At 35.2% G+C, this 16,253-nt stretch overlaps 3 protein-coding genes across 3 annotated transcripts; 2 read left to right on the top strand and 1 right to left on the bottom strand.

Moving 5' to 3' along the window:
- Window positions 1-268: 268 nt before the first annotated feature.
- LOC141661944 (stromal cell-derived factor 2-like protein) lies at window positions 269-4,175 on the top strand. Its single transcript, XM_074468973.1, has 6 exons — window positions 269-720; window positions 1,757-1,897; window positions 1,989-2,129; window positions 3,008-3,057; window positions 3,181-3,310; window positions 3,878-4,175. The coding sequence occupies exons 1-6, from the start codon at window positions 616-618 to the stop codon at window positions 3,959-3,961; spliced, it is 651 nt and encodes a 216-aa protein (XP_074325074.1). The 5' UTR covers window positions 269-615; the 3' UTR covers window positions 3,962-4,175.
- A 1,540-nt stretch (window positions 4,176-5,715) lies between these two features.
- LOC141661447 (aquaporin NIP6-1) lies at window positions 5,716-8,513 on the top strand. Its single transcript, XM_074468458.1, has 5 exons — window positions 5,716-6,409; window positions 6,490-6,714; window positions 6,820-7,014; window positions 7,508-7,569; window positions 8,092-8,513. Exons 1-5 carry the CDS (start codon window positions 6,185-6,187, stop codon window positions 8,288-8,290), a joined length of 906 nt encoding a protein of 301 aa, XP_074324559.1. The 5' UTR covers window positions 5,716-6,184; the 3' UTR covers window positions 8,291-8,513.
- Window positions 8,514-9,071: 558 nt separating this feature from the next.
- LOC141661941 (large ribosomal subunit protein uL30z) lies at window positions 9,072-12,140 on the bottom strand. Its single transcript, XM_074468971.1, has 6 exons — window positions 12,023-12,140; window positions 11,403-11,601; window positions 10,302-10,408; window positions 10,074-10,211; window positions 9,641-9,743; window positions 9,072-9,551 (listed from the first exon to the last, which is right to left on the bottom strand). Exons 2-6 carry the CDS (start codon window positions 11,580-11,582, stop codon window positions 9,336-9,338), a joined length of 744 nt encoding a protein of 247 aa, XP_074325072.1. The 5' UTR covers window positions 11,583-11,601; window positions 12,023-12,140; the 3' UTR covers window positions 9,072-9,335.
- Between the last annotated feature and the right edge of the window lie 4,113 nt (window positions 12,141-16,253).

The raw sequence follows: 16,253 nt of genomic DNA, 5'->3' as shown, positions 1-16,253 counted from the left end.
ATTCCATCGTGAAACCAAAAAATCTTAATTCAATAAATACTATCCCTCTTCCGTCCTATTCGATTCTATATAATTTATTTTTTATATTCACACAAATTTAATATAAATATAAAGTATAACTTCATAATTTATTTTTATATATATTTTGAAATCCATATCAAATACACAAGTGTACCCAAGTCCACGTGTAAAGATCCCATTAGTAAAACCCACACAAACGACGTGGCAACAAGACCTTGACTTCCTCAACCACCTCTATAGTCTCTCTACTCTCCAGTCTACACTCTCTCTCGTCAATACAAAAATCTCTCCCAATCTCTCCCATCTCTCTCTCGCATCACTAACATCCCCGTTTAAAGTTCGGATCTCCAGCCGGAGTATCCGACCCGAAACTCCTCCAGCGTGGCTTCTTCAGCTCAAAAACAACACCACAATCTCTCTCGTAGAAAAACACAATTCTCCTCTCCATCCTCATCCAATAACAACAATCAAACCCTAAATTCGGGTCCGACCCGAATTGTGTACCGAGAGAAACTCAATTCGCTATCGGATTCGGATTCGGATCCGGAGTATCCGTTTTGGCAACAGACTTGGTTTATTTTGGTTTTGCTTGTTATGGCTTTGTCTTTCTTTGGCCTTGCTACTTTTTTGTTTCTCTCTTTAGATTCTGATGGAGGTTTTAATTCTCCGGCTTACGCTGCGGTTTCCGAAGGCGTTGAGGTGTCGATTTTAGCTACATTTCTCGTTATATTGATCGGTTTCGTTTGGTTAATTGATTATGATTGTGAAATTATGTTTAGTAGTTGAATTGTTGTGCATTTGATGTAGTTTGTTGAAATTGAGAATAATTTACGGTTTATATGAATTAATGGTAATGTGGAAATAAAAGGCGAATGTACCTTGTATGAGTATGACCTTATTTGTATATCATGTTAGTTACGATTTTTGAAGTTGAAGTAGTTGCTTGCTAGTGCTGATTGATTTATGCTGTTTATTTACATTTATTGTTATATTGTTCGATTTTGTTTTGTTTTGATTGTGAAATTATGTTTAGTAGTTAAATTCTTATGCATTTGATGTAGTTTGTTGAAATTGAGAAAATTTACGGTTTGCATGTATTTATCGTAGTTTGGAAATAAAGGTGAATGTACCTTGTATGAAGATGACCTTATTTGAATGTGATGTTAGTTAATGTTTTTTAAATTGAAGTAGTTGTTTGCTAGTGCGGATTGATTATTGCTTTTTATTCTTTGCTGATTGGGTAAACAATGGATTTATCTTGTTCTATAGTTGTAGAGCTTGCGTACGAAAATATTTGAGGTTTGTAACTGTGTAACGGTGGAGGGAGGTCATATACTCGGGGTAAATTTATTAAAGACGTCTATTCAGATTATTATGAAACAGTTTTAAACATTTAAAGAACTGCATAAGAAGATAGGGCTTGAACATTCACCAAACTTAATCTCTAGCATTGATATAAAATTAAGCCAAACCAGCTGTATATTGTAAGATGTAAATACCATACCTTATTTACTAATTGCCCGAAGTTGGGGGACCCATTAAAACTTCGTAGATCTGTCTCGAAAGTGGTGTTGGGTTCCAAAATTGTCTTGATTATTAGAAGATGCATTGTGGCATCTGTGAGATGCCTGAAGTGTTTATAGTTTTTTTTAAAAAAAATCTTAATTTTATTGATTATCATGTTGTTTTTAATAAAAAGTAATTAGCCGTTTTAATCAAGTTTTTTACTTGGTAGATTACGTACGGATCTGTCATAAAATTGATGCATGAGAAGACAAGATTCCGACTGCACTCACATGATGTGCCATATGGTTCCGGCAGTGGGCAGCAGTCAGTTACTGGTTTTCCAAATGTTGATGACTCCAACAGCTATTGGGTTGGTTTATCTATATCTTTCCTGTCCAATATGTCTTATTGTTGTGTCATTTGTACTTATATTCATTTAAGTTTACAATTTTTCATTCCAGATTGTTAAGCGTATTCCAGAGTCATCTGCAAAACAAGGAGAGGAAATTAAAAGTGGAACTATCATCAGGTTACAACATATGAAGACCCGAAAATGGCTTCATAGTCACTTACACATGTCCCCTATCTCGGGAAATTTGGAGGTTGTTAAATTAGACATGCCTCATTTGTTTTTAACTCCAGTATGTGTCTACATATGCGCGTGTGTCTGTTTTCTGATACACATGTCATCTCTTTAAAGATAAAGAATGCACAAAATTTTGTTAAATACCTTTTATTTGGATGCCGCTGTAAGGGTCGAACATGGACCCGTGCCCAAATGTTGGATCCGGCAACATTTTAAAAAAAAGTGACATGATTTTGGCCTAAAATAAGTGTTCTAGTGTCCATACGCATGTCCGATTGTCCATGAGGCTACATGAAGAGTCCGGGTAACAAAGATTGAATTATTATTGGTTTAAATGTTGTCTAACATAGGTAAAATAGACATTCCTTGCCAAGTATTCATTGTAGTGTGTATCTGGTGCCTTGTCTAAGTTTTCTTATGGTAAGTTTAGCTTGGCTGATGATAATTGCTTGATATCCTTATATGCAATAAATTGTGATATTCAAAAAATAACTTACGGAGTATAATTAATGGGAGATGGTCAACGGCATGCTATTTTTGTAATACACTGTACCATGGTAAATAACCGCGGTACGTGATAAATGACACCCCCCCTTCATTCACACCAGATATCCTAATTTTACACGAATCGCTTTACTGTATGCTACAATAATCGTTTGCGAGGGACCGGAACCCATATTTAATAATGTTAAACTTAGTTAACCTAGTTCAGACTTGTTAGGATAAACTGTTTGATCACTTAACTCTCAAGTCAAGCAAAATAGATAAGATGATTCTTGCCGTGTGTGTTTGGTAGTCTTTGAATCATCACCATTTACTGATAGATAAGAAACTACATCTCTAATTTATAATTATATAGCTTCCTGCAACCATCTAATTTGGAATTTGTGGCAGGTAAGTTGTTTTGGAGATGATAACAATTCTGACACTGGCGATTATTGGAGGTGGAGATTTGTTTATTACCTATCTTAATATATTAATTATCAATACCATTTTGAATTAGAAATTAAATAACAATTGAGTGTTAATGACCAACTTTTCCACTTGTGAAACTAATATGTCCTCAGACTTGAAATTGAGGGAAGTGGAAAAAGCTGGAAGCAAGATCAAAAGGTCAGGCTTCGTCACGTGGACACTGGAGGCTACCTGCACAGCCATAATAAGAAATTCAGCCGTATTGCTGGGGGGCAGCAAGAGGTGAGATATTATATGTGACTGTCTACATTATTCTTAAAGATAGTTTTCCCTACTAGAATAAATGATTTGGATTATAATTAATGCTTAATATATTTTAGAGCAAAACACAAATTATATTAAGCCATTAACCCTTCCATTCCTATCTACCACATGTCTAAAGCCTGAAATGGAATTTTCTTTTAGACAGTACTAATCTGCAAATAAAGTACATATTCCCCAATCCCCAGTCCCACCAGTCCCAAAAGTCAGTCTGACTTTTATAACGTGATTTATGGTGTCTAGTAGAGACTTGAAAAAATATTAAATCTTCTTTTAATTATAAATAATAGGAAAGATTTATATATTTACAAAACACAAACACAGAAAACAATATTTTTATAATGCCTCAAACTACAGTCTACAGTACATCAAAAGTATCACACCTTGAGTTTAAGTCTGGAGGTTGCACGTAGGATTGCCAATATAGGAAAAATGAATCTGCAGGTTCTTAACACTGGCACATGGTCAACAAAAGCAGTGTCTCTGTTCCCCATCTTATGTTTTTTTTGATACTTGAACAATGTGCAGGTTTGTGGTGTACAAGAAAAACGTCCTGATAACATCTGGTTGGCATCAGAGGGGGTCTACCTCCCAGTTTCTGCAAGCAAGTAATTTAAATGTATTATGTAGTACGCTTAATCAACCATACTTGCTGGATATTCTGTAACCCCCCGTTTGTGTGGGAATGTCTACCAAAATTGCGTATGGGGCATATAATTAGAATTCTTGGTAGCATATAGTATCTCAACTGAATATGTAGGGACTGGTCAATATAAATCATTTTGTAATACAATTTTTATATCGAAGCTTAAATCAACTGATGACATGTATCCTCTCGATTATTAGCAGTATTGCTTTTCTGGTTTTAACTTGATATTTCTTGGCCGATTCTATTTGGTTTGAAAGGTTAGATTCACTCTTTAGTACTAATGGAAAGCAAACTGACCATCTTGGTTGATTATAACTCTTCTTGATTTTTCAAATACTTTTTTGGTTATTTTTCAATCTCACCCCTGTCAATTCAGACAAAATTATTCAAATTTCATCATTTTCTTATTTTAAAGCACTCATGTATTAAGCCCCGGTATGCTAAAAAACTAGAAAGAGGAACCCTTGCTCCCGAATTTTATAAAGGAAGAAAAGCAGCAAGATAAGGAAAGCAGTTTCACTTTTATTCATAGTCGTGATCAGTTTCACTTTTACTTATAGCCGTGATCCCGAGTTTCAAAAAGAAACGAAAGCAAGTGATTAATGCAAATTTGACATATTTTCACTCTCCAAAACTTTCATCCTGAAAATGAGATAAAAGTATTTTATCTCGTAATCACTTACTTCTTTCTGTTAAAAATCTCGGGAGCAGGGAAGATTATAAGTCTTCTAAACAAAATAAAAGATGCAACAGAGCATCAATACTTCTTTTCCACTTGTAAACCAATGGTAATGGAGCTATATATCTCCTAGGAGAGCATTTGCCCCCTCCCCTTTTGTTCAATCAACTCTATTATATACATGGGCTACATCTATTAGTTTACGCCCACAAACTTATGGTCAAGAAGAGTTGTTCTTTGTATTTTGTAATGACCTGCAATCCTGCATTACATCCTTTAGAGCTATACTTAGCAATGACATACAATTGCCCCCATTTTTGTTTATTCCTGACTCACTATCACTCCTTTAAAATTTCGTTCTTTTTCATTTGTTCCTCCTACCCACTATTCTTTGGTTCTTGACCATATGTGATATGTGTACATATGATGATACTTGTAGACATAGTACTTCCAGCTCGCTCCGTCCCAAATTACTTGTATATTTTGACTTTTACGCGTATTGTAAGGTATCTTGACCGTATACCTACTTTGATGAATCTTAAACTTTTATTCACAAAAAGAAAATTTTAAAAATAATTAACGGAAATATGCGGTCAATGCACCTTAAATGTGTAAAAGTTAAACTTGACAAGTAAATTGGGACGGAGGGAGCAGTACACGTTATCATTGATTCCTCCTAGCCTTTTTGGCAGAATCATCTTTTAATCTTGAATTTAACCCTAGGCAGGCAGGACCTCTTAACTTTGGTCAGATTTTATGTTGATTTAACCTGGACCTTGCTGAAAGAGGCCCTTAATCCCTAAGTAAGAAGAAGAGCATCATCATATGAAATATACTTTCAGTTTATCCGCTTGTAGAGCATAATCATGAACGGTGAGATGCACGATTTGGAGATACCGACGAGGTTGTCCTCAGGGTTGTGCCTGATGTTATAAGATTTTTGGGTAATTTTGTGAATACATGGCGAGGGTTTAAACTAATCCACTCATTTAATATTGTACTAAAAATCCTTAAAATCACATGCCAACTCCACGAGGACAACCTCAGGCCCAGTTTCCGGTTTTCTCAACAATAAATATCAAGCAGGCAGACCAGATTAACAAGTAAAAGGGAATAAAAAAACCAAGTACATCCTCTACCAAGTTCATGCACCCTCTTTCTTAGGTTGCATATCTCAGTTTTGACAACTAAGGGAACTGAAGTAAGTGGTATGCAATACAATATTATTAAGATGCAGTTTAAGTGGTGGAGATAGGAAAGCCATGATACATGTCCAGGTTTAAACTTTCTTACAAGTTCCAAAAGTGAAGGATCAAGAAAATGTCCCACCATCCACTTCCTTTCTAAGCTTCTTCATACTTCATTACCTTCCACCAACTCCTTTTTACATTTTTGAACTACTAAGATTCCTCAAGTCAACTATACTGAGAAGTTTTAGTATATATAGAAAGGGCCTGACCCCTACTCATGACACAGTAGCATACAATTTACTTAGACTGTTAATATAATGGACTCTGAAGATGTTGTTTCAGCTCCATCAACACCTGTAACACCAGGGACTCCCGGTGCTCCTCTCTTTGGCGGATTCAAACAAACGAGATATAATAGTGCAAGAAGATCCCTGTTGAAAAGCTGCACTTGTTTGAGTGTTGAAGCATGGAATATAGAGGAGGGTGCATTGCCTCCTGTCTCGTGTTCATTGCCTGTTCCTCCCATCTCTCTCGCAAGAAAGGTATACGTGGCTGTAAATTTGTACCTTTTTGGATTTTGTTAATAGCAGTCTGATAACTTATTAGTTCATGCCAAGATCAGGTTGGAGCTGAGTTCATAGGCACCTTTATACTGATCTTTGCTGGAACTGCGACAGCCATAGTGAACCAAAAGACACAAGGCTCTGAAACACTACTAGGCCTTGCTGCTTCTACTGGACTTGCTGTTATGATTGTCATTTTGTCGACAGGCCATATATCTGGAGCTCATCTTAATCCAGCTGTCACCATTGCTTTTGCTGCTCTCAAGCATTTCCCGTGGAAGCATGTAAGGAACTATACTCCCTATGTCCAAAATACCAATCTAGATCTTTCAATTATCTTTGTATACTCACGCTAATCAGAGACCAACATCAATCAATTATTCGAGTAGGTAGCAGTGTATATCGGAACACAAGTGAGTGCTTCACTGTGTGCTGCCTTTGCACTCCAGTCGATATTTCACCCCATAAATGGTGGAGGAGTAACTGTTCCATCAGGGGGATACAGCCAAGCTTTCGCTTTAGAATTCATCATTACTTTCAACCTCATGTTTGTTGTCACTGCAGTGGCCACTGATACCAGAGCTGTAAGCATATCTTCCACCATAAGTTATTAACTTATTCATTTTCTATTTTAAGTGCATTGAGATCCACAACACTATATGCCAGACCACTTATAGAATATATCCAGTAGACGACATGAATAATCAATTACTAACAGTCTAACAGTCTCATAAAATATGCAAGTTTACAGTAATTATATATCACCAATGCAATTAGACCAAGTGACAAGAGTCAATAGTATAAGTTTGCAACTTGAAGCTAATATCTCAGTGACAATTAATTAAACAGATCAAGCAAATGACAGATAATTTGCACGTGAGGATAAAGCAGGCTCATCTATCTGTTATGCCCTTCCTGTAATGCAGCTAATTAGTCTCAATAAGATAATGCATGTATAGAATCTTCTAATGTGACTCTATGCAGCCAACTTAGTTTTTAACAAGATAATTTCCATGCAAAAAGATCTTTTACAATGACTCAACTAGACTCTGGTCGAATCTCCATGCTTCATTGCAGATTGGCGAGCTAGCTGGAATTGCTGTCGGAGCCACTGTCATGCTCAATATACTGATAGCAGGGTAATGTCTAAACTCTCCTTCAACTCAATGCAAAAGAATGCATTACAAAGTTTGGTTAATTACATATGATCATGTTGTTAGGATTTGATTATACTAACAATCATCGTCAACATAACACGAGCACAAACACTTGAGTAAATAACACGAATATATACATTGAAACCACAATGGATGCACAATTAGAAAACATTTCTTAGTGCACAAAATTTGCACAATAATGTATTGCTGCAGAAAGTTTGCCCAATCTAGTAATGCATGCACAAATATTGCTCTCACTATTTAAAAACACAATGTAGCGCCAAGATAAATTCACTATGGAAGGAAAAGATCAACGACATTTTCTTAAACACAAGCAACACTAGTATGATTAGTGAACTAAAAGATATAGCCAATGAGTTTTTTACAATGTTGTTGTCAATAGAATGACAAAAAGTGTTCTAAACACATAGTGTTAGCATATAAAAGTTGGAAAAGATGTTAACCTTGGAGGGGTCTATAAACATTGCCAATGTGTTTGCACAGAGGAGCAACAGGAGCATCAATGAATCCGGTGAGAACTTTGGGACCAGCAATTGCTGCAAACAACTACAAAGGCATATGGATCTACTTCACGGCTCCCATTCTAGGTGCACTAGCAGGAGCAGGAACTTACTCTATCGTAAAGCTGCCTGACGAAGAGCTAAAAAATCCATCACCAACAGAGCACAGCTTCAGAAAGTGACTTGGATCTCAATCTACGCCTACATCAAGAAACTCACATAATTGACTGTTGTTCTAGAAATTTAACTTGAGACTTCACTGAATCTGGAAATATACCAGTAGTACGCGTGTTTTACATTGATCTTACTTGAATATGTTCTTGTCGATTATCTTGACCATAATAGGTACTTAACCTCTCATATATGGAGGCAATCACACAGTTAAACACTCATACATGCACTGATAACAAGCTGCTTACAGTTGTTTTTGCCGAGCTCCATCCTATTATCTTCAATCTGTAAGATATGCTGTCCGATTCATGACTACTATAATGCTTATAATTTTCAATATTTTCTAACTCCGACAACTGAATAACTGATAAAATAGGATCAGCTAATGCGATCTCTCTTCTCAATTCGAACTTGAACAAATGATAAAATAGGCTCAGCTAGTTCTAAGCCTCTTGTTTTCTCTAACATTAATTCCATAAACAACTCAAACCCGAATTGTTCAGACTAAACATGGCCTCTTCACAAGATATTGCTTTTCATCTATCGGTTCATGGACGCTACAGAATACAAAAGAATCGAACACATTCTACACTCTGAAACTCGATAAAATTCAGAGCGAACAGAATCTGAGTTCGGTAATATAATGAACAAACTTGGGCTTGAATCATTCTATACACAGGTCAAGCTCAAAATCAATATTTGGACTAGGAAGCTCAGAAGCAGTTAACTTGATCTGCTTCCATGAAATATATACACAAACAGTAAAAAACAATCAGAATTTAATTTGTCAAATGAGATTAAAAACAAGTAAATAATGGTACTGCAACTTCACTTTGAGCTTTATAGTAATTGAACTGTTGATTAAGCATCCAATTTAAGCGAGAAAGTGAATTAATCTACATAACCAAAAATCGAAGGAAAAAATATTAAAGCAAACTACAATTACACCATACAATTTAATGCTAGAGTTCCAGCACCTCTAAAATCATTTAACTGCCACCGGCAAAAGTGAAATACTGGAAAATCACATCTTTTCTCGAGATGTTTCTCCTTTTGCTAATTCATCTTATTAATTAGCTCATTGATCTCAGCCCCGCGGTTCCCAGTATCTCCACCATCACTGTAACGCTTTTTCTTACCCTGCAATGCCTTTTCCGGATTGTTTAGCTTGAAGGGGCACAGAAAGCTGGTAACTTCCTTGAAATGTTTACCAACATTAGCAATTTCATTGACTATGTCTTCTATACATATTATGCCATACTTGCCCATTGCCTGGAAATTATAAGGACTTAATACCTTCGAATAGAGATGTGGCAAAGAAAATAATAACAAAATAAATAAATATATAGCGGGCCTAATACCTGCTCAATGGCATTGTTATCTGTCAATGGAAGTCTTTCTTTCTTAATCTTTGCCAAACCCTTCTTGTATATCAGCTCATTAACACTCTTGAAATTAGGATATCTTTGTACAGGAAAAAGGGAAAAAAAAGAATAAAGCCAGCACACAAAAAAATCAGCAATCTTAACAAGTTTAGATCTCCAAAAGTAAAGACAAACTCCTAAAATTGACTTCAGCCTAGAGATGTAGCAGTATCAAGAAGTAGCTATAAAATTAATTGCAACTGTAGTAATTTACATACATCAAACATAACCCTTCAGTTGGAGATTCAACTATTACGTGCAGAATATGCATATTCAAGATTTAAAAATATAAACATAGGAGATCACTACAGCATAATATAACAAAACAAACATATTATGCCAAATAACAGAAAAGATCAGTTTGTCCTACCCATAAGTAATATATGGCTCCAATTTATGCAAAATTTTCACAATCCTATCATTTGCCTTCACAAAGACGCCACTGAACATTTGTCTAAGCCCCAATGAGTACATTAGTTGTCGAGTTTTGGGGTGCATGTCATTTCTCCTGAGACAACAACAAACAAACAAATATATCATTAGCATAAAAAGAACAAAAATAAAAAAACACACTAAAGAATTGATATTTACAACCCACCCATGTATGCGTATGACAAAAAGGAGCTTGGATTCTGGTATCTCAAATGCTCGCTTACGTTGAACAACTCGGCTCCCCCTTCTCTTCATCTGGACGAGGTCCAATTCCTGTGCGTAAAGTCCAGTTAGCGTCCAAATAGATTTCATGAAACCAAGGAAGAAAATTCTATCATAATTGGATGAAAATGATGGAATTTAAATGTTTCAAACCATGAAATAGTTCCAGGATGAGGTCAAACAAATTTCATAAGATCGTAGCTAAATTAGCCGTATGCATCAAAATTCCGCATACTGTAACTAATTACCCAAGTATGAGCTCTCTAAATGAACACCCTAGATAAATTCACAAGAACTTAGTCATGGCTACTTGCATATATGATATATATTTTGGAGCCAAGCAGAAGGATTTAAGATCGGTAAGCCTATTTACAATTGTTTTCAATTAGTCAAGACATGTACAAGACCCGGAATTACAACTGAAACTGGTACAAATATATTTCCTAAAAAATAAGGACTTCTCATTTCGAGAAGGTAAATGGAGTTCAGCACAAGTCAGAAGAACTTGGAAAGTTAGGGCAATGTCAAGAAGTACTGCAGTTACTTACAACAACAAAATCACCTACGATAACCCAATAAGTCACTTCTCAAATATAAGATGAATTATGACATTCATTAGTTCGTAGAGAAATATAATAATAAGCTTCAGAATGGGAGTACGGGACTGCAAAATTGAACCAATCTTCAGAAACGTTTGAATATCCAATAGCATTTGGGATAAAGTAGAATTCTTATAAGACAACATATACACAAAAAGAGCCAAGGAACTGTAACTCCTGCAGACCTTAGGTTTTTAAACAAAATTGAGTACCTTGCACAATCAATAACGATACCAAACATTGCTCAAGGAGATTAAATTTTAAAACTTTGCTACGAAATTGGAAATTAAACTCGTGAATATGATCAAACAACATTCAACTTAAGCAACAAACCCATCAATAAGCACAACAAACAAGGCAGTTGAGGTAATCACATACCCCCAAAGAAAACAGAGTACTTTCAAATAATTAGTAAACAATTATCATAACATTTAAATTATAAATACCTTGTCACGGAACTCTTTGACAAACTGTTCGGGCTTCTTGATAACAAAATTATCATGTTTCGACCTCTTGGCCCTCTCCTCCAGCTGTTGTTTCCTTCTAATAGCCCAATCCTCATTACTCCTCCTCTTCTTTAAAATAACTTCATTTATATATTCGAGAGGCTTCGTTTCTTCGGCCATTATATTCTCAGCTTCCTAACTAATTAAACCAACCAAAAACTACTTATTTCACCTTCATAAACTAACATTCACACAACAATAACCTCAGAAAATTAAATAAAACAATCGACAGATAACACAATTAATCAAACATAATTCAACATATATTCATAAAAAAAACAAGGTATATAAAAGCAATATATATATATGAATTAACATATTTATATATGCATAAATGTTTTAGGGTTTAGGGTTTATGTAAATTGAATGAGTAAAGGGAGCTTTAAGATGAGCTTTTTCATTTTTTAATAATTAGGTTTATATAACTTTAAAATGTCTTTTTTACGAAACATCGAGTTGAGCGAGAATCGAACACAGAACGAAACTACGGAGAATAATAAATCTTAGCACTAGACTATGTATTGAGAGTTGAGGTTATATGTATAGAAAAGATGGATTACCTGTATGGATTGGCAGGAAAAAAAATGCGTGGTCGGAGAGAATTGCAAAATCTCGGCGGCCGAGATTTTATGCGAGAGAGGAGAGAGTGAAGGTCTTCAAAACCCTCATATAGGGCGCTTTCTATTTGGGCCGGATTGGTCACTCTTATGGGCCACGCTCAGTCTAAGCTTAATGGGCTTTGGGACTGCTAGGTGGGTTGCTCGCAGATTATGGGCTAAGGGAGAGTTGGATGGTCTACCAATATGGGCCCTAGAGTCCGGTATCCACGTTAGAATTTAAAATTTTTAGTAAAAATATTTGGTAAGTTAAATAAAAATTACTGTAGTATATATTATTTTAGGGGATTTATCAAAAAAATCCATATTTTTGAACTTATTTACAAAAATACGGTTAATGTTGCATATGAGAGTGGAGAGGAGTTTACTCGAACATAGGAGATTTCAAAAAGGTTACTCGAAGTTGTATACGAGATTACAAATGTTACATATTTTATTATTGAAAATACATTTTGGAACATGGTTATTTTTTTAAAAATCCTTATATTTTATAAATTGAATTGTTAAAAATAAAAATATCGAAAAAACTAGAGGGATGATGGCCAAAAATACCACTTTTTTTTTAAATTTGTGACCAAAATACCAAATTTGAGAAATGCGGCAAAAAATACCGACGGAATACCCTTTCTCAGATTGGGTATTTGGAATACGCTTTCTCAGATGGGGTATATGCCCGATTACCCATTCTCATACCGGGTATTTCAACCAATTTTTTTTTAAGTTGAAATACGCTTTCTGAGATTGGATATATGAAATACGCTTTCTCAGATTGGGTATATGCCCGAATACCCATTCTCAGATTGGGTATTTCAACTATTTTTTTTTGTTTTTTTTAAATGTTTTTTTTACAAAAATAAATATTTTTTTTTGAGATACCCAATCTGAGAATGTGCATTTGATTGGTAAAAATGGTCAGGATATTGAAAATAGGTATTTTTGTCACTTAGTCCCAAAAAATGTTAGATGATGGCCAAAAGTACCATTTTTTTTGAAATTTGTGACCAAAATACCAAATTTGAGAAATGCGGCCAAAAATACCGACGGAATACCCTTTCTCAGATTGGGTATTTGGAATACGCTTTCTCAGATTGGGTATATGCCCGATTACCCATTCTCAGACCGGGTATTTCAACCAAATTTTTTTTTAAAGTTGAAATACGCTTTCTGAGATTGGGTATATGAAATACGCTTTCTCAGATTGGGTATATGCCCGAATACTCATTCTCAGATTGGGTATTTCAACTATTTTTTTTTTTTGTTTTTCTTTAAAATGTTTTTTTTACAAAAATAAAAATATTTTTTTTTGAGATACTCAATCTGAGAATGAGTATTTGATTGGTAAAAATGGTCAGGATATTGAAAATAAGTATTCTTGTCACTTAATCCCAAAAAAATGTTATTTTTGTCATTATTTCAAACTAGAGCCAAAATTCTTATGCACTAAATTAGTTTTAACAATAGTGATCCTATATTTTTGGCCCGCCCTTATTCTAAATTTTTAATTACGAACTATGATTAATCAAAAAATTTATTCGACAATTTGTTTCAAATATTATCCTTATATTGAAATTGTCACGCAAGGATAATCATGATATATTTAAACCGCGTAATCTGCATACCAAGACAATATTAAACTGAACCGAATTCGATTTCGGTTCGGTTACTTTTAAAATCCGCGGTTGAGTTGGGATAATTTTGACATTAATTCGAACCCCTTTCAATCCAAAACGCATTTAGTCGTAAAACATTAGAGATTATTACAGCCAAGCCAAGTCCCATTGGTTTGAATTATTTGAACCCGCAATTCTGCATCAATTCTCGAGCACCACATACAAAGACTTGTAGGTGGTATGAATATTTTTTGTGAAAAAGAGTTTGATAATAACAGCCAAGTCAAGTCTCATTGTTTTTGAGTTATATGAACCTGCCATTATGCAATAGTGAATTTGAACACAAATGTAAGATACTGGTACCACCACTACAGTTAGTTGTTCTTTTTGCTAATCGTTTACACACGCACTGAGTCGAACTTCTGATCTTCCGCGAGGGAGTTAAAAGAGCTCAACAACTACGCCATGCACTACTACAGTTTTGCTTTAACGTATTCAATGGTTTAAAAGGTTGACTTATTAGTTGAATATATACTAGACTTCAAGTGGAAACAATGTATTGTCAATTTAAGTGCAAATATAACTTTAGAATTTGGCGAAGATCCAAGTGAGTGAAATGTACTGGAGTGGTGCTTGATTGATATCTTTTTAAATTTTTTGATATTTTTATGTTAAGTTAGATAATGGTAGGGAAAGATAGTGATGGGTATGGCTCCTGACTTGTTCTTCAAACTTGTTTGTAAACACATGATTTATAGAGACACACATATCTTACATAAGATTTGGGCCCAACTGGTAACCTGATTGGACAAAGTCATCTAATGCCCACTCAAGGAATCATCATCTTCTCTTCTCTTCCCTTGTAGTGTTTGGTTTATGTATGTTTATTTTCTCTACTTTTCATTAGTGCTTGTAATGTATTCATGATGATGCTTACCTCAAGGCCTTACTTTAAAAACTGTACACGATGACTCTGGCTATAGGTGAATGAGTCTTGCGTCTAGGACCCTCAACACCCGAGGCCTGAAATTTTCAAATCTTATATGCATGAAAGTATAAAATAGTGACTATATGTACGATAAGGTACGATGAACTGATTTCGACTAGGGTCTCCTAAATGTAGACTATATGTACGATATGACTCCATAAACTGATTTCGACCAGGGTCTCCTAAATGTAGACTATATGTACGATATGATTCCATAAACTGATTTCGACTAGGGTCTCCTATGCTCTTGAAACTGTACATTACTCATAAACACAGTCAGAACACAATCTCATGCATGAGAGCAGTTTAGGAGGAGCCATCTTTCTTTAACTTCACTACATGTTTGTCGGCCATTGGATACCGGCCAACGAATAGTGAAATGACACGTAAGAATGTGTTATTTGAATAGGAATTCAAATTCACTCATGCTATATAGTGTGAAACTGTCATTTGCCATATTTATGGAACAAGAACTCTTCTATATATGTATGTTATCCTAAAGAATAGTATGATCAGTAAACAATGATGAGGAGAGTAACAAGTTAAATAGACAAGGAAAGAGGAGGTGATCAGATGATTAAAGTGTTGCTGAATTTAAATGTGTGACTATCATATCACACCTGAAGGTGGACTCTTAGTTGTGCTGTTGTTGTGTATGCCTTATTAATGGAGAGCTGCCTAGGGTGATTTTCATTTTTTTGAAGGCATACATTTGAGGTCCAATCTGCGTAAAACCATCAGATTGATTGTCTACAATCGATGGATGTGGATCAACTTCCTAACATGAAAGGCCTAAACCAAACCAAACCAAACATACCCAGTAAATCCCGCTTATCGCAGAGTCTGACAGGGTAATGAAGAGGCTGTTTCCCAAAAGACCCTTGTCCTAGCATGAAAGGCCTCTTTAAAACAATTTCGCATACATTTTATAATTAAGACATACTCATAATCAGGCCTTAGTGACACTATAATGTGGGGGCTAAAATCATTCTCCAGCAACACAAAAAGATACAAATGCAATCAAAAGCTACATTTGCCAGGCTGAACTGAGCAATACCCTATAGCTAGCTAGATACCCCTTCTGATTCTAAATTTGTAGGAAGTTCACCTAACAAATACAATCTCCAGTTCAACTCTGTCTGCGCCCAACAGAGTAAAGCCTGGAGGTGGATCATTATAAACTTTAAGCATGGTTTATTCAAAACCACAAATATTTCAGAAACTGATAGATGGTGTTCTGATCACCAATCTGAACAGATCTGGCTAGTCTATCCAACATGATTGTCAAAGTAGGACATTCAGAGTATGCGCGTGCTTGGCTTAGCTACATTGAATAGAAAAGAAAAGCTCAATCCTCCGGAAAAACTATCTAGTCAAGATCATGAATTTTCACAAAGAGTAATGCTATCGGTATCAAACTGGTTACCTGAAATTGTTACAAAATGACATGTTATTGATGACATTACGTTATAGAATGTTTTCATTGGTGGTATTGGTGTAAATACACATGTGACCGTTGACATATAACCAATCAGCACAATACGACGACTAATAAACAACCAAGCGTGCTCATAGT

The sequence above is a fragment of the Apium graveolens genome, chromosome 5 (genome assembly GCF_009905375.1).
Source record: "Apium graveolens cultivar Ventura chromosome 5, ASM990537v1, whole genome shotgun sequence".
Classification (NCBI taxonomy): Eukaryota; Viridiplantae; Streptophyta; class Magnoliopsida; order Apiales; family Apiaceae; genus Apium; species Apium graveolens.
The sequence above is the reverse complement of the archived record's forward strand: the minus strand, read 5'-3'. Positions and strand labels throughout refer to the sequence as shown.